This window comes from Lampris incognitus, chromosome 16 (assembly GCF_029633865.1).
Source record: "Lampris incognitus isolate fLamInc1 chromosome 16, fLamInc1.hap2, whole genome shotgun sequence".
Classification (NCBI taxonomy): Eukaryota; Metazoa; Chordata; class Actinopteri; order Lampriformes; family Lampridae; genus Lampris; species Lampris incognitus.
Window position 1 is genome coordinate 34,409,001 of NC_079226.1, and position 23,808 is coordinate 34,432,808.

General features: G+C 41.7%; 1 protein-coding gene across 1 annotated transcript; it reads right to left on the reverse strand.

The window, feature by feature from the left end:
* Positions 1–852: 852 nt before the first annotated feature.
* LOC130126067 (neuroblast differentiation-associated protein AHNAK-like) lies at positions 853–23,808 on the reverse strand. Its single transcript, XM_056295432.1, is given in 9 exon segments — positions 853–1,887; positions 2,026–2,472; positions 2,893–13,612; positions 13,703–13,863; positions 14,307–14,451; positions 14,585–14,710; positions 15,161–15,271; positions 15,466–15,515; positions 23,754–23,808. Coding segments are annotated over 9 exon segments (12,567 nt in total). The 3' UTR covers positions 853–1,135.

Here is a 23,808-nt window from a genome sequence, read left to right on the forward strand (position 1 = left end):
TAGTTACAAGGCAGACTAATAGAGAATACTAAATATCGCCCATTGCACTAACGCGTTAAATTGAAATACTGCCACAGGTGATGTCGTTTTGTAGAGCTGAGCTTTGTCGACCCCTAGCGACGAAGTGGCCAAAGTACTGCTGGTACGCCGCTTCGGAGGACATTAAAGAGGACCTAAAACACAAAGACTCTAGTGCCGAAATTATGAGGTTGAGAAACAGTTAATTTGATAAGATTTGTTTATTGTGTAGAGCTTTGCAGACACACTGATTAAGCCCACATCAGAGCCGGAATACAAACAGGAGCAATAATCAAAGAAACTCCAAAGACTACCTATTTACAGAGAAAGTTCACCGTTTCCACTTTGTACAGTTATATTGAAAAAGAATATATAATTTATAGGTTTTCGTTATAGCAAATTAAGCTCTAAGCAAGGCATTAATAAAAATATAGTTGCAGGCTTGCAGCAACATACTCAGTGTTTTTAATGACAGATATTTCATTAAAGCATTACATTTTAATATTTTTTTCTACAGTTTAGCAACATCAACAAGAATATTTTGATACATGATAATATTCATATTTTTCCATACTATGCACATTATAGTTGTGCTCTACATTATCAGTAAAATTACTGTAAACACTTTTCGGAATGTCTGGGCTGTCGGTAACAGTGATCGGAGATTTTTTTGGTTATCAATTGAAATCATATGGATAACTGATTTATATGATCTCAGAAAACTGAAAATGTATCTAATTACCTCTGACTATTGTTTAACAACAAAGACTGTATAATGACCAGGATTTTGATAGTCAAGAGACATAGCTTCAATTCTGTTTCATAAGCAAAGACACTTTTCACAAAGCCTCATAATAAATGCCATGGTGGCACGTGGTTACACTATGTATATATACAATTTACCTCTTTACAGTCCTACAACATATAGCTAGAGCTATAAATCAACTCTAACCAGCATTAAGACTGAGGTTAGTTCAGCCTGTGGTGGTATGTTAGTATGGTGGTATGTCAGCCACTCTCTTCTGAAAATCACTTAACTAAGCCAGTAAAAGTTATTAACATACTTGAGTTGGTTGATGAAAAACTCATTCTCATGCCATGCTAAGGACCAATCAGCTTACTTCTTGGCACTATCAAAAAACTTCATTTTCTCAGAGTGCACCGAGTCTTTCAAGCGTTGAATAGACGATGCTATAGCAACTGTTTCTCTGCTATCACTTGACATTTCCCTCACTACGTGCCTCTCAACTAGCTCTCCTATGCCACTCTGTGTTTTGTATGAGTCTTCTGATCTTGGAGACGGGCCTTCAGCTGTCTCAACTTGGAATTCAGTTAGTAGTTTGGCATGCTGTGTCTCTGGGGTTGCTTGTATATTAGATGTAATGACATGTATGTTTTCAGATTCCAGTCTGAGAGTGTCTATTGATGAGGACGAAACTCCAGAGGACATTATGGTGATTCTTTCGGGCAAGTTGGGTTCAACTGAGATCAGCTCAGTCCTTGTGGTGGAAGTAATTATATCACCATGCACCTCTCCAAGCCCCACAGTGGCATTAGGATCAGAGTATTTGACCATTACCTTGGTTGGGGATGATAAAGAGAAGCCCACTTGTTCGCTTGTCACTGTAGAGCTTATATCAGCAAAGTCATCAGATGACCGGACTGAGCAGGTTGTGCTCAAATCTTCCATCGTATCACCGACAGGACTCTTTTCACTTTTGTGATCCACTTTTTCAGTAATATTGGCAGGTTCTGATGGAGAAGATAATCCAAATTTGGGGAATTTCAGCCAGCCAACCCTCTCAGGACTTTTGGCAGATTCTTGCTTGATGGTTGTCTCCTTTTCATTGAACTGCTTCATATTTCCAGCTGTTTCTGCAAACGTCACAGTTTTCTCTGATGACCAACCAAAACTCAGGCCAGAAAGTTTGAATTTTGATTTGTTTCTGACTTCTGTCGTTTCAGCTTCTTTCTGTGTGTGCTGAGTCTCTACTGTGGGCTGAGCACAGAATTCATCTGGCCCTGTGGTAGCTTCTTCCTCCTTTGAAGGTGTAAGCTTTTGTTCTACTTCCTCTACTGTTGGAACATTAAATTCAACATCAATGGTCTTTAAGATTTCACTGAATGATGTCAAAGCTAGTATGGGTGATTTTCTCGATACTTGTGTTTCCACCCCAATTTCTAATTTGTTTACTTCGTGTTCAATATCAGCGGGGGCCTGTTCATCTTCTGCTTTGGGTTTTGAAAAACTTAGTCTTGGCATTTTAAATGATGGCATTTTGAATTTACTTGGGGAGCCAAGTAAATTCGATTCAGTAGATTCAGCATGATTGATCTGGGAGACATCAGATTTTAGATCAACACTGCCAGCTTTTACATCAACTGTGTCACCCACATTGGAAATTTCCATCTCTGCTTCAACAGTGTTAATGTCCTTGTCCATCTCAGGTATCTCTACAGTGACATTTGCAAATTTAGACAGTTGGAGTGGTGGTCCCTCAGTATCTTTCACTTCAATTTCACACCTGGGACCAGCTTCAGGATGCTTCACCGCCACCTCTCCCTCTGGTAGGGAATCATTTAGTTTTGCAACATTGACATGGACTTCAGGTTCTGTAACACTTGGCTTTGAAAATGAAAATGAAAGTCGAGGTAATGAAAACCTTGGCTTTTTCAACTTGTCCTCAAGGTCTATAGTAGGTGATTCCTCTATCGAAATAGCACCAAGTGGTTCTTTGACTTCAACTTCTGCAAGATGTGCTTCTTTTGTGGCCTCAAGTAATGTAACATCACCTTCTGGGCCTTCTAGGTGAATACTGACATCAGAGGCTCTAACACTTGGTTTTGAAAATGAAAATCTTGGCAGTGACCAACTTGGCTTTTTCAACTTGGCATCATTATCTACTGTAGCTGCATCTGGTACTGAAACATCGCTTGGGGGCTCATTGACTTCCACATGAGGTCGTTTGAGTTCCGCTTCAGCTCCTGATAGTGTGATCTCTGTATCATTCTTTGATAAACTTAGATCAATTTCAGGTACTTTGACTTTTGCTATCGAGATGCCAAGATTTGGTATTTTAGATGTTCCTCCTTTTCCGTCACTTTCAAATCCTGCACTTTTCACATTGATAGATGGAACTTCAGTCTCAGCACTGGGTGTTTTAATGTCCTCTAGAGCTCCTCCTTTTGATATTTTAAACTCAGCTCCATCAACTGTGAATTCCTTGTCTACCTCAGGTACTTCTGCAGTGACAGTTGGAGTTGCCGCTCCAAAGTTAGGCAGTTTGATTGTTGGCATTTTGAATTTGGATTTTGATGGTGATTCTTCAACATCTTTTACTTGAACCTCAGTTTCAGGGACTTTAAAATCAACTCCCTTAGAAGGTTCATTTAGACCAACATCAGTGACTTCTGCTTGAGCTTCAGGTAGTGTGATGTCAACACCCTTCACTGATAAGCTCAAATCAACATCGGGCTCTTTACCTTTTGGTAATGATATTCCAAACTTGGGCATTTTGAACTTTCCTGCATGGACATCATGTTCAACTTCAAGTTCTGGTTGTTTGATTTCCACTTCAGTCTGTTTGACCTCCACTTTCATCTCTGGAACAGAAGCTTCAACATGTGGAATGTCACCATCAACTTCAGGTCCTTTATCGCTTGGCTTTGAAAATGAAAATCTGGGTAATGAAAACCTTGGTTTCTTCAACTTGGCTTCAAGGTCTACATCAGGTTCCTTGTCCATGGAAATTGCAGTAGATGATCCTTTGATTCCAACATTTGAAAGGTGAACCTCTGTTTTTGTCTCTGGTAATGTAACGTCAACTTCTGGGCCTTCTAGTGTAACATCAGAATCAGGAGCTTTGACACTTGGCTTTGAAAATGAAAATTTTGGCAATGACCAACTGGATTTTTTCAACTTGGCTTCAACATCTACTGTAGGTGCATCTGGTACAGAAACATCACATACTGGCTCTTGGACTTTAGCCAGTTTGAGTTCAGCTTTAGCTTCTGGTAGTGTGATGTCTGTATCTTTCTTTGATAAGCTCAAATCAATTTCAGGTGCTTTGATTTTTGGCATCAAGATGCCAAGATTGGGCATTTGAAATTTTCCTCCTTTCCCCTCAAGTTCATATTCTGCACTTTTTACATCAATAGATGGAACTTCTACTGCTACACTTGGTGTTTTTACATCTGCTGCAGCTCTTTTAGAAATTTTCAACTCAGCTCCATCAATTGTAATATCTTTCTCTGCTTCGGGTACTTCTGCAGTAACAGTTGGAGTTGCTGTTCCAAAATGGGGCAGGTTGAATGTTGGCATTTTAAATTTGGATTTTGATGGTGATACTTCCACATCTTTTACTTGAACATCAATCTCAGGAGCTTTAACTTTAGCACTTGTAGAATGTGCTTTTATATCAACATCAGGAGCCAGGACTTGTGCTTTGACTGAGGGTACAGTGATGTCTACATCCTTCTTTGATAAGCTCAAATCAATTTCAGGCCCTTTCACTTGTGGTAAAGTTATTCCAAACTTTGGCATTTTAAATTTTGATTTTGATGGTGATTCTTGAACATCTTTTACTTGAACCTCAATATCAGTGGCTTTGCCATCCTTAGAAGGAAAATCAAATTTTGCTTTAGGTAATGTGATGTCTTCATCCTTTCTTGATGAGCTCAAATCAATTTCAGGCCCTTTCAGTTGTGGTAAAGCTATTCCAAACTTTGGCATTTTAAATTTTGATTTTGATGGCGATTCTTGAACATCTTTTACTTGAACCTCAATATCAGTGGCTTTGCCATCCTTAGAAGGAAAATCAAATTTTGCTTTAGCTTTAGGTAATGTGATGTCTTCATCCTTCCTTGTTGAGCTCAAATCAGTTTCAGGCCCTTTCACTTGTGGTAAAGCTATTCCAAACTTTGGCATTTTAAATTTTGATTTTGATGGTGATTCTTGAACATCTTTTACCGGAACCTCAATATCAGTGGCTTTGCCGTCCTTAGAAGGAAAATCAAATTTTGCTTTAGCTTTAGGAACTGTGATGTCCTCTTCCTTCATTGTTGAGATCAAATCAATTTCAGGCCCTTTAACCTTTGGTAATGATATTCCAAACTTTGGCATTTTGAACTTGCCTCCATGGCCCTCGAGTTCATCAGTTTCCACTTCAGGCTGTTTGACCTCCACTTTCATCTCTGGAACAGAGGCTTCAACATCAACATCAACTTCTGGCTCTGTAACACTAGGCTTTGAAAATGAAAATCTGGGTAATGAAAATCTTGGTTTCTTTAACTTGGCCTCAAGGTCTGCTTCGGATTGCTTGTCCACTGAAATAGCAGCAGATCGTCCTTTGCCCTCAACATCTGGAAGGTGGACCACAGTTTTTGCCTCTGGTAATGTAACTTCAACTTCTTGACCATCTAGGTTAACATCAGAATCAGGGCCTTTGACACTTGGCTTTGAAAATGAAAATCTTGGCAATGACCAACTGGATTTTTTCAGCTTGGCTTCAGCATCTACTGTAGGCATGTCCGCTACAGAAACATCACATACCGGCTCTTTGACTTCAACTTCAACTTCCTTCTTTGATAAGCTCAGATCAGTTTCAGGTGCTTTCATTTTTGGCATTGAGATGCCAAGATGTGGCATTTTAAACTTCCCTCCTTTCCCTTCAATTTCATATTCTGCACTTTTTACATCAATAGATGTACCTTCAACTTCGACGTTTGATGTCATAACATCCACTGCAGCTCTTTTAGAAATTTTCAACTCAGCTCCATCAATTGTAATATCTTTCTCTGCATCAGGTACTTCTGCAGTGACAGTTGGAGTTGCTGTTCCAAAATGGGGCAGGTTGAATGTTGGCATTTTAAATTTGGATTTTGATGGTGATTTTTCCACATCTTCAATCTTGGGGGCTTTAACTTCAGCACTGGTAGACGGTGTTTTTATATCAACATCAGGAGCCAGGACTTCTGCTTTGACTGAGGGTAGTGTGATATCTGTATTCTTCTTTGATAAGCTCAGATCAATTTCAGGTGCTTTGACTTTTGCTATTGAGATGCCAAGATTGGGTATTTCAAACTTTCCTCCTATTCTGTCAGTTTCAAATCCTGCACTTTTTACATCAATAGATGGAAGTTCAACCTCGACACTGGGTGTTATAACATTCACAGCAGCTTCTCCATCATGGCCTTTAAGCTCAGCTCCATCAATTGTAATTTCTTTGTTCATCTCAGGAACATCTGCACTGACTGTTGGAATTGTTGCTTTAAATGCTGGCATTTTAAATTTGGATTTTGATGGTGATTCTTGAAAATCCTTCACTTGAACCTCAATATCAGGGGCATTAACATTAACTCCCATTGAATATTCATTCAGACCAACATCAGGAAATTTAACTTCGGCTTCGGCTTCAGGTATTGTGATCTCTTCGCCCCGCTTTGATAACCCCAAATCAATCTCAGGCCCTTTAACTTTTGGTAAGGATATTCCAAACTTGGGCATTTTGAACTTTCCTCCATGGCCATCAAATTCTGGATTTTCAATTTCCAGTTCTGGCTGTTTGACCTCCGCTTTCAACTCTGGAACAGAGGCTTCAGCATGTGGAGTGTCAACATCAACTTCAGGTTCTTTAACACTAGGCTTTGAAAATGAAAATCTGGGTAATGAAAACCTTGGTTTCTTTAGTTTGGTCTCAAGGTCTACATCAGGTTGCTTGTCTGTTGAAATGGTAGCAGACGGCCCTTTGACTTCAACATTTGGAGGATGAACCTCTGTTTTTGCCTCTGGTAATGTAACCTCAACTTCTAGGCCTTCTAGCTTAACATCAGAATCAGGGCCTTTGACACTTGGCTTTGAAAACGAAAATCTTGGCAATGACCAACTGGATTTTTTCAGCTTGGCTTCAACATCTACTGTAGGCATGTCTGGTACAGAAACATCACATACTGGCTCTTTGACTTCAACATCAGGCAGTTTGAGTTCAGCTTTAGCTTCTGGTAGCGTGATATCTGTATCCTTCTCTGATAAACTCAGATCAGTTTCAGGTGCTTTGATTTTTGGCATTGAGATGCCAAGATTGGGCATTTTAAACTTTCCTCCTTTCCCCTCAATTTCACTTACGTTAGCTCCATCAATTGAAAGATCTTTCTCCGCATCAGGTACTTCTGCAGTGACAGTTGGAGTAGCAGCACCAAAGTGAGGCATCTTAAATGTTGGCATTTTAAATTTGGATTTTGATGGTGATTCTTCCACTTCTTTTACTTGAATATCAATCTCAGGAGCTTTAACTTCAACACTGGTAGACGGTATTTTTATATCAATCTCAGGAGCCAGGACTTCTGCTTTGACCGAGGGTAGTGTGATGTCTGCATCCTTCTTTGAGAAACTCAAATCCATGTCAGGCCTTGTCACCTGTGGTAATGCTATTCCAAGATTTTGCATTTGAAACTCTCCTCCTTTTCCCTCAATTTCATATTCAGTACTTTTCACAGCAATAGATGGATATCCGATCTCCACACTTGATGTTGTAACATCCACTGCAGCTCCCCCTGGAATTTTCAGCTCAGCTACATCAATTGTAATTTCTTTGTTCCACTGAGGTACTTCTGCAGTATCAGTAGGAGTTGCAGCTCCAAAGTGAGGCAGATTAAATTCTAGCATTTTAGATTTGGATTTTGATGATGACCCTTGAATATCCTTTACTTGAACCTCAATATCAGGGGCATTAACATCAACTTCCATAGAGGGTTCATTTAGATCAACACCAGGAAGTCTGACTTCAGCTTTGGCTTCAGGTAGAGCGATGTCTTCACCTTTATTTGATAAACTAAAATCAATCTCAGGCCCTTTAACTTTTGGTAATGACATTCCAAACTTTGGCATTTTCAACTTGCCTCCATGGTGCTCATGTTCATCAATTTCTGGCTTTTCGATTTCCACTTCAGGCTGTTTCACTTCTATTTCCATCTCTGGAACAGAAGCTTCAACATGCGAAAGGTCGACATCAATTTCTGCTTCTTTAACACTAGGCCTTGAAAATGAAAATCTGGGTAATGAAAATCTTGACTTCTTTGGTTTGGCCTCAAGTTCTGCTTTAGGTGGCTTGTCCATTGAAATAGCATCAGATTGTCCTTTGCCCTCAACATCTGGAAGGTGGACTTCTGTTTTTACCTCTGGTAATGTAACCTCAACTTCTTGACTATCTAGCTTAACATCAGAATCAGGGCCTTTGACACTTGGTTTTGAAAATGAAAATCTTGGCAATGACCAACTGGATTTCTTCAGCTTGGCTTCAACATCTACTGTAGGCATGTCAGGTACAGCAACATCACATACTGACTCTTTGACTTCAGCATCAGGCAGTCTGAGTTCAGCTTTAGCTTCTGGTAGTGTGATATCTGTATCCTTCTTTGATGAGCTCAGATCAATTTCAGGTGCTTTGATTTTTGGCATTGAGATGCCAAGGTGGGGCATTTTAATCTTTCCTTCTTTCCCCTCTACTTCATATTCTGCACTTTTTAAGTCAATGGATGTACCTTCAACTTCAACACTTGATGTCATAACATCCACTGCAGCTCTTTTAGAAATTTTCCACTCAGCTCCATCAATTGTAATATCTTTCTCTGCATCAGGTACTTCTGCAGTGACAGTTGGAGTTGCAGCACCTAAGTGAGGCATCGTAAATGTTGGCATTTTAAATTTGGATTTTGATGGTGATTCTTCCACATCTTTTATTTGAACATCAATCTCAGGAGCTTTAACTTCAGCACTGGTAGAATGTGCTTTTATATCAACAGCAGGAGTCAGAACTTGTGCTTTGACTGAGGGTAGTGTGATGTCTACATCCTTCTTTGATAAGCTCAAATCAATTTCAGGCGCTTTGACTTTTGGTATCGAAATGTCAAGATTGGGCATTTTAAACTTTTCTCCTTTGCCCTCAATTTCATATTCTGCACTTTTTACGTCAATAGATGGAGCTTCAACCTCCACACTTGGTGATGTAAAATCCACTGCAGCGCCACTGGAAATGTCCAGCTCAGCTCCATCAATTGTCATTTCTTTGTTCCCCTCAGGAATCTCTGAGGTGGCAGTTGGAATTGTTGGTCCAAAGTGAGGCAGTTTGAATGTCGGCAGTTTGAATTTGGATTTTGATGGGGATTTTTGAATATCTTTTACTTGAACCTTAATGTCAGGGGCTTCTAAATCAACTCCCACAGAAGGTTTACTTACATCAACATGAGGAAGTTTGATTTCTGCCTTATCTTCAGGTATTGTGATGTCTTCACCTTTTTTTGATAAACCTGAATTAATAATGGTCCCTTTCACTTTTGGTAATGATATTCCAAAATTGGGCATTGTGAACTTGCTTCCATCACTATCAAGTTCAATGTCAACTTCTGGTTGTTTAATTTCCACTTCAGGCTGTTTCACTTCTATTTCCATCTCTGGAACAGAGGCTTCAACATGTGAAAGCTCAACATCAACTACTGGTTCTTTTACACTAGGCTTTGAAAATGAAAATCTGGGTAATGAAATCCTTGATTTCTTTGGTTTGGCTTCAAGTTCTGCTTCAGGTTGCTTGTCTATTGAAATTGCAGCAGATGGTCCTTTGACTTCAACATCAACATCTGGAAGGTGAACTTCTGTTTTTGCCTCTGGTAATGTAACCTCGACTTCTTGACCATCTAGTTTAACATCAGAATCAGGGCCTTTGACACTTGGCTTTGAAAAGGAAAATTTTGGCAATGACCAACTGGATTTTTTCAGCTTGGCTTCAACATCTACTGTAGGCATGTCCGGTACAGAAACATCACATACTGGCTCTTTGACTTCAACATCAGGCAATTTGAGTTCAGCTTTTGCTTCTGGTAGTGTGATATCTGTATCCTTCTTTGATGAGCTCAGATCAGTTTCAGGTGCTTTGATTTTTGGCATTGAGATGCCAAGATTGGGCATTTTAAACTTTCCTCCTTTCCCCTCAATTTCAAATTCTGCGCTTTTTACATCCATAGATGTACCTTCAACTTCGACACTTGATGTCATAACATCCACTTCAACTCCTCTAGAAGTTCTCAACTTAGCTCCATCAATCATAATATCTTTGTCTGCATCGGGTACTTCTGCAATGACAGTTGGAGTAGCAGCACCAAAGTGAGGCATCTTAAATGTTGGCATTTTAAATTTGGATTTTGATGGTGATTCGTCCACATCTTTTATTTGAACCTCAATCTCAGGAGCTTTAACTTCAGCGCTGGTAGAATGTGCTTTTACATCAACATCAGGAGCCAAGACTTCCACTTTGACTGAGGGTAGTGTGATGTCTACATCCTTCTTTGATAAGCTCAAATCAATTTCAGGCCCTTTCACTTGTGGTAATGCTATTCCAAACTTTGGCATTTTAAATTTTGATTTTGATGGTGATTTTTCAACACCTTTCAACTGGGTATCAGCATCCACTGTAGGTGCAGCTGGTGCAGAAACATCAAATAGGGGTGCTTTGACTTCAACATCAGGTAGTTTTGCTTCAGCTTTAGCTTCTGGTAGTGTGACATCTGTAAGTGTCTTCAATATGTTCAAATCAGTTTCAGGTGCTTTGACTTTTGGCGTTGAGATCCCAAGATTTTGCATTTTAAACTCTCCTCTTTTTCCCCTAATTTCATATTCAGCACTTTTCACTTCAATTGACGGAACTTTGACCTTGACACTGGGTGTTGTAATATCCACTGCAGCTCCTCCTTCTGAAATAGTTTGCTCATCTCCATCAATTTTAGTTTCTTTTTTGTTTATAGGAATTTCTAGACTGCCATCTAAGGTTGCAGCTCCAAAGTGAGACAGTTTCAGTGTCGGCATTTTAATTTTTGATTTTGATGGTGATACTTCAACTTCCTTTACTGGAACCTCAATTTTAGAAGCATCAATTCCCATAGAAGCTTCGTTTAGATCAAAGTCGGGATGTTTTACTTCTGCTTTATCTTCTGGTAAAGCAAAGTCTACACCCTCCTTTAATAAGCTCAAATCAATCTCAGTTGGTTTTGGTCGTTCAAATGTTGGCATTTTGAATTTTAATTTTGATGGGGATTTTTCAACTTCCTTTACTTTCGCCGTAGGAGTTTTCAGTAAAACTTCATCAGAAGGTTTGTGTAGTTCCATATCAGGAAGGTACACTTCCGCTTTGGCTTCAGGTAGAGTTATACGTCCATCCTTTAAGCCCAAATCAATTTCAGATCCTATTGTGACATCAAATTGCTTAAATGTTTCAGAATCCTTCAGTTGAACATCCTTCATCTGAGATTGAATCTTCACTTTACCTGAGGGTTCTTTTAATTCAATATGTGGATGTTGAATTTCTGGTTTGCCCTCTGGCAATGTCTCATCCATGATTTTGCTTGACAAACTTAAATCAGTGTGAGGGCCTTTTACTTTTGGCATTGATATTCCAATTTTTGGTAGTTTAAATCTTCCTCCTTGCCCTTCATTTTCAACATCTTTGATTTTGCCTCTGCTCTCTGGCTCTTTGCTCTCTTTCTCGGTCTCCTCCTCTTCTTCAGGTAAGGAAATGTCTACTTTAGGAAGGCCATCCCTTGCCTCCATCACCTTAGCTCTGTCAACTTTGTAGCTTTTTTTGTCAGAAAGCTTTCGTCTTGACAAATCAATCCCAATGTCAGGTAGTCTTATATCTGGCTTTGTGACTCCAAAGCTGGGAATAGTTATCTTTGCTCCCCTCAGTTTTTCATCTGATCCCGTAGGACTGTGGAAAACCAAATTTTCAGTTGTGTCTTTGTCTTGCTCTGTAATGAATACAGCTTCAGATGCAGATTGATTGCCCTCCATTTCTATTGTTTTCCTCATATCTTGTGCTTGAAGATTGGCCTCCTCTTGTTGACTGTCTTTTTCAGGCATTATAATATCATCAAATTCCTTGAATTTGATTTTGATTCCACCAACCTTGGCCTTGTCTTCCTGTTCAATGCTTTTATCATAGACTTGTATGTCCGTTATAGGTTCCTGGAAACCGAAATCAGCAGGTTTGAGTTTTGGCAGCTTGACGGATGTCCTGCTTAAGATTTCAGGAGAGCTTTGCAGATCTGACTCAATGTTATATGCCTCTTGCTTTTGTCTGACATCTAAGACTTTAGTTGGGGTTGCTTGGGTTTTCATTGTTATTCTCTGTGCATTTGCATCTATCATTGTAATTTCTTCAGGAATAGGCACTCCTGACATGTCAACTCTAGGCAGCTTGAATCCAGGCAGCTTTGAAACTGCCTCTTTGACACTATCAACATCAATTGACATTTGTACAGTTTCTGATTTGATTTCTTCAGCTTGAGAAACACAAAAACTTTTAGGTTCTGTATTTCTTTGTGTTGTGAGCGTCACTGATGACAGATCCTCCATTCCCGGGATTTCAATATCCTCACGCTTAGGGAGCTCCATTTCAGAAAGACCACTGGCTGACAGTCTGTCATAAGGATCTATCGTCATTGCTGTAGCCTCGGTGTTGAGATGCTTGATATTTGATGTAAATTCAACATTTACGTCTCTTTTTGGTATAGTTTCTTCTGTGGTAATGTCACTGAAACCTATTTTAGGCAACTTGAATGTAGGACTTACCTTTGTATCTGCTTTTTGTCTTACATCCACTGATAATGACCCTTTCTGTGTTTTTTCTATGTCCTGCATTGGAGACTTTCTTAGAAGTTCTGTATCAGACATGTCAAGGGAAAGGTCCACTTTCGGCACACCCATTTCCGCCTGAACTGACACAGATTTGGCATCATCCGTCAATTGGGTGCTGGCCTCAGTTGGTTTTTGGTGCTCCTCTAGTTCAGTATGTGATACAACACTTGAGATGACAGGTGATTCTTCATGTTTCATTGAATCCGCTTTTTCAATACTTGCCCCCAGAGTCTGAAGTCGTTTTGGTGAAGGTTTCACCTTCTCTTGCTTTTGTGATTTATCTTTCCCCAAAATTCTCAATTTGAATTCTGACCTTTCTTTCTTCTTCTTTTTCTTCTTTTCAGGGGATTTCAGACTAGATGGACTTTCTTTATCAGCCAGAGCCACCGTTAGATCAGTTGTTTTCAAAGTGTTATCCAGACCAATGAGCTCCACCTTGTGTTGTTTGGTTTCAGGCTCAGCCACCTTTTCATCATCATTCTGGTCAAGTCTAACGTCAAAGGTTTCCGTTACTTTTGGACGTTCGGTCACACAGACCTCGGGTGAATGTATGTTTAATGCCTCCTGTGACTGGTGTGCATCCACTGTGTTAGAAGGTACAGCTGTTAGTGAATCTATATCCTGCTCTTCTGACGTACTCATGGAGACTGTCTTTCTCATACCAGGCAGTTTCACCTTGTGTTTTTTCTTGACTTTGAAAGCTTCTTGAAATTTGACTGGCGACTCTGTGTTGCTTGAAGTGGGGCTCAGCTCAAGTTTTCTTTGGTCATCAGCTTCTGAGGAGCTGTGAGACCTGGTAAACTGGGACTTCCGTCCTTTGCCCAAGGAGTAAAACTTTGGCCATGAGATTCGAGCGCCACTTTGCTTTTTTGTCTTTTCGCGTCCCCTCATTTCTGGAGAGGAGGCCTCTTCCTCCTGTTGAGTAATATGAAAATGAAATGTCAGTTTCTGGCCCAAAGACTACATGTAACACAGAGTCAGAGGAAAGAGCTTAAGAATAGTTACATTGATGATTTCAGGAGGGAAGACTTGTTCACTCTCACGGATGTCTGGCTTGCGTTTCAGGCAGAGCTTCACTTTATAGGCCTGGGCGTGTTCCAAAATTTGCATGGCATCCTCACATGACACGTTGTCAAAATACACTGTGGCACTCAGAATCTGGTCACCTTTGTAAACAAAGAAAAGGGTTTAAAATCAGATAACCTATAAGTCTTTCATTCATTTTCTTCAACTTTCTCAATGAAAAAGGCCTTCAGTGTGGCATCCTGTTAAAGCCTCTGAGGCAGCCAACAGCTTTTATGTTAAATATGAAAATCAAATTTTGCATAAGACGGTCTGTATTTGTGAGCATGAGTGTATGTGTAGTTCATCAAAAGAGCTATAAGCTCTTCCCATTAAGACTATTTTCTGAAAATTGTTGAACTTAATGACCAGAGTAGGCACTACATCATTCATTGCAGCATCATATTTAAATAGTCTGGATTTTTTGTCATCTGCCTTATATTCCCTTCTTGGAAAGATTCGTTTTGTTTTGTTTTTTTGTTTTTTAGCTTACACTGTCAATAAACACATTTTCACTGTCAAAGCTTTTCAGTGATCATCAGCTTACCTTCTTTCACACTCAGGTTTTTTGAAGCTGGTGATTTAGGCACCACTTCCTTGATGAAGATACCATCCTTCCCCCCTCCAGTGAAAACAAGACCCTCTGCACCTCCATCCTTTGCTGTTACTTCTGACTCTGGGCTGTGAGCTCCCTGCAGGTATGTCAAAAAAGGACAGGTCATACTTTTACCAAAAGTATGACCAAAAGTAAAAGTAAAAATACTTTTACCAGTATTTCTGAATGTTACCATTAAAACACAGGGAAGATAATGAGTTACATTTCACCTTCAGTTTACTCATCTTTGGAGTGGAGCGCTTGTCAAACAGGGACCCAAGCCCAGCCCTTTTGCTTTTCTTTCCAGTCACACCTTTGGGAAGTGGATCCTGTTCCAAAGCAAATTAGAAAAAAAACTCTAAACAAACTAATAATTAGTCAAAAATGGCCAGTGCGGTCAGAGTTCAGACCTCCGTTATAGAGGCAGTTTGACTAAGATGTTTATTCAACAACAGGACCAGGGTCAGGCTCAGTATACACAGGGAGAGGGAAGTTTGTGTACATACACACAGTCACACCTGAGATCTACCCAGTATACCCACAGTCATCCATCGCTGGCCACTGCACACCCCCGCAGGAGAAAATGGGCATTAAGTTTCTTTTTCAAGGTTAGCTTGATAATAGTTTCCTAAGGAGGGAAGTGTATCTGGGTAATTCTGACACCAGGTTTTTCCCTGGTGGTGAACTCTTATTGATGACCACTGGGTTATTAGCTTGCATCTCCATTGCAGTTTGGAGAGGCAGTTCTCTACAAATCACCTCCCCAAAACAGACAAATGAATTATGAATGAAGTGATGTTCTGTACCTCCTTATAGCTGTCTCGGTGCTTTTCAGTCTCGGGGTACTCCTCAACAGGGGATGATCCTTGAGGACGTGGTCTTTCTTCTTCTAGGGGCTGTGATGGCTCCTCGTATATCTGGTGTGCATCAACACGAACATAGCATTTTCACCTTCATTTTCACCTTCATCTATGTCATTTCTTTCAGTATAAAGCCAATACAGAAAACTTTTATTGGCGGCAGTTCCTGCCAAAGAAGACTAAAAAATTATGAGGCTTAGCTGAAGGATTTAACTGAAATTTGCTATCACAAGATTAGTTGCGTCACTCACTGAATTGTCCTCTGCATCGGACTCTGGTCCCTTTAACCGGCGGCCAGCTCCTGTTGCCAAATCATATGGAAAAAGACATGATTAAAGTGTGTTTTGCATCTATCTATCTGTCTGTCTGTCTGTCTGTCTCGCTGTCTGACTGTCTATCTGTCTGTCTGTCTCGCTGTCTTGTCTGTCTGTCTTTGACTCTGTCCGTCTGTCTATCTGTCTGTCTCGCAGTCTGTCTGTCTGTCTCTCTGTCTCGCTGTCTGTCTGTCTCTCTATCGGTCTTTGTCTCTGTCTGTCTGTCTGTCTGTCTGTCTGTCTGTCTGTCTGTCTGTCTGTCTGTCTGTCCTGTCTCGCTGTCTGTCTGTCTCGCGATGTCTTGTCTATCTGTCTTTCTGTCTGTCTGTCTCGCTGTCAGTCTGTATGTCTGTCTGTCTGTCTGTCTGTCTGTCTCTCTATACAGTATCAAGTTAAAAAGACAATTAGCATAATGACATAAAAAGTAAATTAATTATGCAGTTCTTAGGAAAACAGCTGTCAGAAAAGCTGTACTTTTACATGCAACTAAAGAGAAGTTTCATGATGTATGTGTATATCTAACATTTTACGATGTATATGATGATGATGATGATGTATTTCAAACATGTAAATAAGCAGGATATAACATACAGATAAGCCATTGCCAATAATCTGAAGTGATCAACAAATCCACACATCAAACTCAGTGAGCAAATCTCCGTATGCATCAGATTATTTGTTACATGTTGGAAAAGGAGTAGGAGGAGAAGTGCACATTTATTTTTTCCTACCCCTTCTTGCTTACTCTTAAGTTAATTCAGCTACTATACATTTCAAACTGTACTGTATAGTTCACATTCAATGCAAGTTGTGCCGCACAATACAAACTCAACTACATACTATATATACATATATATATATACATATGTATATATACACACACACACACACACACATACATACATACATACATACATATACACACACACACACACACACACACACATATATATATATATATATTTGTTTTTTATTTATTTATTTATTTTATTCAATTACACTCATGCCAAAAATAGCAGGAGAAAAATCTCAGATAGACTGATCTGACACCTGAGAGTGCATGGGTCATTTGTGTAAACGTGGAATGTGGAGAAAAAAATCCAGACTAATGTAAATGAGCGTAAATAGGGAGTACATTCAAATATTTATCTGGAAATGTTTTCCATTGAGTAAGCTCAGAAAGTAGACCCTGACAACTGCTGCAGTTGTTTTCGAGGCTCTGGGAGACATTTGAGCCGTGGATAGGACTATTTTCTGTTCTTCCTGGCAGTAATTCCCCAGAGGCGCTGCATCCGCAGTCGTCTGGTAAGCGATCCACTCTATTGATCCTGAGAAGCTGCTCCACAGGTACCGAGCTTGGCAGTGAAGGCTATAGACAAGGGAAAAGTATGTATGCAAACGAATCTGGGAATTTAACTCAATTCGTGCTATTCTTGTCCAGCCTGATTATATTTAATCATATTTTCATCTCTTGAATGATGCCGTTTTAAAGACAGATTCCTTGTGTAAAGTGTTGGACCGCTGCTTGTCATCGTGATGGAACAGTTTTTTGTTTGCCCAGTGTGACATATCAAATGGCCAGAGGTTTGTTTGGCTGCTTGTACCGGTGTATATTTGAGTCTGTGTTTGGGAGGAGAGGGAGATGTAAACACGTCCTGCAGTATAAGGGTGTGCCATTTGCACGGCAAATTGGTCATAAGGCAATCAAAAGTATAGTTCAAGAAATCCACCCAACTTCAGTAACACAGACAAATGCCTGAAGCATCAACACTGAAAACTGAATCACATTCGACCAAACTGTAAATAACGCTTTTCTGACTGCTGACTGACTTCCCACTGTGAGGACTTCCCTCTGACAAGCCGTAGTCTAGACATTTACAGACATGACGTGCAACTCAGAGGTCCCTCATCTGTTGACAGTTCCCTCGCCTTCTCCATCAAGTCAAATGTTGTTTAAATTGTCAGCACAACATAGCTATTTTTCAGACCGGGTATGACTTAACACAAATTGATTTGTAAAGGTTATTCTTGGAAATTATACAATCAGCTCACCTGCCGTTGGTTTCTATCCATTGGAATAAGAGCTCGGTCTTAATGCGTCCTCAGCCCAACTCCACTTAACATCAGGCTCGAGAGCGGCTGCCAAGTGGCTAATATGATTTGTTCAAACAACGGCCAGCCTCTGATGGGCAAACAAGGCGGGACAGGGCTCATGTTTAGGCTAGAGCACCACATTACGACATGTTTCCTCACTGGTCAAACTCTCTTTTCAAACTTTATCTGAGGATTCGCTTCAAATACAACAGTGTGTTCAGCTCTGAAGCCCAGCCAACAATATACACTTTTACTGAGGATGCAGCACTTCCAGCTTTTGTTGTTTTAAAATGTCAATGCACTAGATCGCTGCTGTTCAGCCGATCAAAAAGTGTGGTTTACCTGAACGTGTACTGTCCCTGTGATACTGCAAATTACAATCAGATTCTCTCATCTTTTGTTAGAAGAGTTGGGAAAATCTGCTGTCCTTAGAGTTTAACAAGGGTGTTGGCTTTGCTGCCATCACTGCTACCTCAAATCAAGAGGGTCCTGGGTTCAATCCCATCCATTCTGTGTCGCTTCCGTGTTCTTGTCATGTGTACATGGGTTTCTTCCCCCAGTCCTAAACCATGCATGTTATATGATTTGGGGGCTAATCTGCTCATAGGTGCCACTTAGAAACCTAAGCGTTGAATTTAGAACAACTAAATTGCTGACTAGATTGGCGGCACGGTGGCCCAGTGGTTAGCGCTGTCGCCTTACAGCAAGAAAGTCCTGGATTTGAACCCTGGGGTTGTCCAACCTTGGGGGGTCATCCCAGGTCGTCCTCTGTGTGGAGTTTGCATGTTCTCCCCGAGTCTGCGGTGGGTTTTCTCTGGGTGCTCTGGTTTCCTCCCACCATCAAAAAGACATGCATGTTAGGGTTAATACTCCTGTCTGTGCCCCTGACCGAGGCATGGCAAGACGAACTGGAGTTGGTCCCCGGGTGCTGCACAGCGGCTGCCCACTGCTCCTAGCTACACAGCTAGGGTGGGTTAAATGCAGAGGAAGAACTGCCCCACGGGGATTGATAGAATAGTAAAAAAAAAAAAAAAGTATAAATGTCAAGTGCAATAATCGTACAATGTACGATGAGATGTACTGCACAACAGGAACTGGGGCCATTTCATAGCAGATTGGGGCAAGTCATACTTTGGAGTGTAGAAAACACATATTAGTCTACAAATATTAGCTATGTAGGTCTGAGAAGTTACTGTATGTGTCCCAACAACTTGGCACCATGGTTGCATTTGCAGGAGGGCTTGAACTGAGTGACCGACGTTGCATCTGTGTGGCGCACCGTGAGGAAGTTCAACATACTAGAAGTGTGTGAGGTGAATTCATTTATCGGCATCAGAGATTAGACGCTTCTGTGGCTCAAAAATGCGCTGTGTCAAGAGATAAAATAGTTGTGCAGACATTGCAGTACAGTATTGTCCATTTACTTTTGGTGGCCCAAGGCACAACCTGGTTTGGGGACCCCATGGGATTTAGTGAAGTAGTGGTAGCGCGGGACTCCAAACCCTGTAGGGGCATCTAAAAAAATTGCCATTTTACAAAGCCCAATACATCCAGGTGTGTGTGTATGCTAGGCCAGATAAGGTGGCCCATTTGAGGGAGGCAGGCCCTAAGCACTGCACCTGATGTGCCCAATGAACAGGCTTGGCTGTTGCGCTACCACAGAAGCGTGTCAATGTGTGTGACAATGTATATCATGTTACACACCACCAAGAATGCCGTGTTGCCCAGCTGTCCACTATTTATGCCCTCACAACTGGCACCGTACAGGAAGAAACGCCTTTCTCAAATATTAGTAATGTGGGCGCTGCAGAATCTTGATAACACCTCGCACCGCTGACCAAAAACTGCCAGAATGAAATCACAAAGAGAGACGATTTCCTTGTTTAATTTGTTGTGTATTAGATTTTATGCAGATTTGTTGAGACATTACCCATCCCTCCAATTCCTGCATTGTGCAGATTTACAGAAACACTGTATGACCCTGTGCTCTTAGCTGAGATTCAAATCAATCCAGGCAGATCCTGAAGTCGTTTGCTGTGCTAATACTACATGATGGTTTGTATTTGGTGCAACTGCCGTGTTATATTAGGGTGTGGCACATCCCTCAGTCCTTCTCTCCTGTAATAATGCACTGAGGGCCGATGCCAGAAGATATGCTTCAGTCGCTGCTTCTGTGACAAGCTTCTGACAGAAGTAGAGGATCGCACTTGCATTTAAATGACGCCACGAGGATGAACATCTACTCGCAAGGGAGCACATTTCTGCTGACGTTGATTCAAATTTTATATTTTCCACCTGAAACGTCTTCATCCCAGAAACCCTTTTTTTTCCCCAATGCTCATTATCCACAACTAGCTCCTTCCTCTGTGCTCCCTGCTGAAGTTTCTATGTACACTGAGGCCTGAGGCTTGCCTGTAAAGTAAGCTTATAGAATACAGTTAATTACTGCTTCTCCATTTACCAGGGTACCAGGAATTTTTTGTGTGACAGACACAAGCTCTTTTGTATCAAAATGATAATCCAATTTACCTGCAAAAAGGAGATTATCCAAATTATAACAAGATTTGAGTGATAAGAAAAACAGACTTGTCTGCCCAGACCACATAAACACAAGACAGACGACTTGTGCATTCGATCTATTAACGTGGAAATAATGTGGTAAAATCTCAGCCCGACTCTATTCCTGCAACATGGCCTCTCCTCGAAGTGACACACACAGTCCATTTTACCTGATGCTGACAAGCCACGCCCACATCTTATAATAGTTGGCGAGGATATGTTCCCACCCAGCTGAATTATGAAAGGACTGACGTTTAATGCATGAGGACATATTTTCGATATCAAACACCTTATTTCCTCTTGTATATTGACAAGACGGCAGAAGCTGACAGGAAAGTGGGTTTAGAGAGCGGGGATGGGATGCAACACAGGACCAGAATCAAACCCTGGAACGCCACGTGAGGCCTGAGGATGGCCCAGCGTGTGCGTGCTACCTGGTTGAGGCTGTCAACACAGTTTTCTAAGGGGACCTAACTTCGTTTCAAGCTGCCTTTCAGACTCCCAGGCACTCATGTTTTTCCCCCAGTGGCAAACTCCAAACTTGTATGGCGGTCATATGCTGACCAAAAAAAAAAAATGCTTAGAAGGAAATACTCCTTCGATCCACTTCTGCACCCAGATAGACTGTCTCCACAGCTAAGAGTGCTGCACTGCAAATATAAACCATTTAAGTGGTATCATATTTATTTAGCATTCAGCCTGTGGAGACTCTTGATACTGAGGGTTTATAATAGCTGAAAAAAATCCACTTGAGCTGTAAAATGTGACTGCATCAGGCTCCATCGCCGGATGGATCAGCTTGTTCCTGTCTGGCAGACTACTTTGTCACTCTCACTGCCCCCCCCGCACTCTCTCTCTCTGTTTATCTCTGTCCCTGACTATCTCCGACTATCCCTCAGTCTTCTTCTTTGAACCCCACCCACCCCCACCCCATCTCTCTTTCTCTCTCTGGAGACGTCACCCTTGGGATCATAAGAACTCTCTCGGTGTGACCTTGGGCCGTGCCTCCAGCCGCTCAGAGATGAGTTCTGTCTCCAGGCTGATCTAATTAACGTTAAGAGAGGAGTGTTTGTGGTGACTTCTGCTCTACTTCAGCTCGCAGAAAGCTCAGGAAAGAATAAAAATCCTGTAAGTTTTGATCAGGTAGCCAAATCTATGGGTTCTACATGAACCAGGAGATTTCATCCAGCATGGACAGTATGGATGCGGACATCAACCAGAATCCTTGCTTAAACACGCAGGATATTCCCTAGCATTTAAAGATGTGGTTTTGTTTTGGGTTTTTTTGTGTGGCTTTTTTCCCCCTCTTTTTCTCCCCAATTGTATCTTGCCAATTACCCCACTCTTTAAAGCTGTCCCGGTCACTGCTACACCCCTTCTGCCCATCCGGGGACGGCTGCAGACTACCACATGCCTCCATCAATACATGTGGAGTCAACAGCTGCTTCTTTTCACCTGACAGTGAGGAGTTTCACCAGGGGAACGTAGCATGTGGGCGGATCATGCTATTCCCCCCAGTTCCCCCTCCCCCCTGAACAGGCACCCCGACCGACCATAGGAGGCGCTAGTGCAGCGACCAGGACACATACCCACATCCGGCTTCCCACCCGCAAACACGGCCAATTGTGTCTGTAGGGACACCCAACCAAGCTGGAGGTAACACGGGGATTCGAACCGGCGATCCCTATGTTGGTAGGCAACAGAGTAGACCGCTACACTACCCGGGCACCAAAGATGTGATTTTTAGTGGGTTTAAAAGGTACTATACCTTCAATTAAATCACTTATACCGAGTTGTTTCAAGACATACCTTTTGGATTCTGCATTTTTGTTTTTTTTAACCCAACCATTTTGGTCCCTCTTTCCTTTTACTATATGTTGGCTGCTACTGTGCCAATAATAACTCACTGACACTGGAAATCACTAAAATCACTCTTATTGTTTCAGTTAAGAGTCACTATGCATCCGCTTGGCAGCTTAAAGCAATGAGGATATTTATTTTATGTTTAGCCTGCAAAATAACCCTTCAACAACAGCGAAGACAACAAAAGTCACCCAGATGCCAGGAAATATGCAGAAAAATACCCTGAGGTGACACAAACAATATCCTCACCCATCAACATTACATGCAATAACCGTTTTGCTATTCTGCATAGCTCCACCACAGTGCTTTGGCTTTACCTCATTTTCATGCTAAACTAGTAGCTTCTCTTCATACGACACAGCAGTTCAAAGTCATAGCCACTTTTACAATCTCACAACAGCACTCACACACGAAAATATATCCGTACTGATAAGAGTTTGAAGGTAATCATCTCTCCATCAGCCACACAGCCGTATTATACTACCGACACACACGATAAGCTATGGTATATTACAGTGCACTGCCATCATTACACTGCCATCATTTATCCATCCATCCATCCATTATCCAAGCCACTTATCCCAACTGGGGTTGCAGGGATGCTGGAGCCTGTCCCAGCAGTCACTGGTCGGCAGAAGGGGAGACACCCTGGACAGGCCGCCAGTCCATCACAGGGCCGACACATTCACACCTAGGGCCAATTTAGTATGGCCGATTCACCTGACCCACATGTCATTCAACATCAAACAAAGCTAAATGATACTACAGATGCTATGACATATCCTGAATGCCCCCCAACCATTTGTTCCCCAACTAATCCTCAGTCCCTCCAGTCCCAGGCTGGTTCCTTCACAGCGCCCTCATTTCCAAAGCAACGAATCACTGCGAACCACAATGTTGCTCAAACATAATACTGCGTGCAAAGCAATTAAAGATAATCAGGGTCATCATCGTCATCATCATCATCATGTCAGGGTATTAGGGTTGTAGCTACTACCACCCTCATCCACTCACAAAGCCCTTCACTGGTCAATTTGTTTGTACAGACATTTTTAATGCAATCTCTGCAATGGGTCTGTATGAAAATTTGTAAAATTGAGAATATTTTAATTTCCTAAAGCTCTTCGGTTACACTTCTCTTTTGATCACATGAAAACATCTCCGTCTCCGCCTCAGCTTGTGCCATGCTTTCCACACTTTTAACGGTACATTTACACCTCTCTTTCGCTTTGCCGAGGGCTCGCCCCACAGCCGACCTCACAACGCCTCTCAGTCTGCTTCGGCGGGGAGGAAACAAACAGGCGCAGAGCCGTCCCGAGAGGACGACACCTCCAAACGCTGCCCTCCACACACTGCAGACACACCCAGCACACACACACTGCAGGCACAAACCAGCCTCAGCACCAGGCTCCCGCCACCCTTCATCACACACACACACACAGCGCACACACACACACACACTGCAGGCACAAATCAGCCTCAGCGCCAGGCTCCTGCCACCCTTCATCTCACACACACACATACACAGTCTCTCCCACCGCACTGCTAAACCCCACTGCTGATTCAGTGAATTGTTCAGGAAAAACAATAGAGAGTGATAGAGAGAAAGAGAGAGAGAGAGAGAGAGAGGGGGCGAGAGCAAGAGAGAGAGAGAGAGAGAGAGAAGGACAGCAACAGCGGCAGAGTACGAGAGAGAGAGGGATGCCCACCCGTGCTCGGAGCGGCGTGCCAGTTGGGGAAGGCCAGGTGGAAACAGTCGCACAT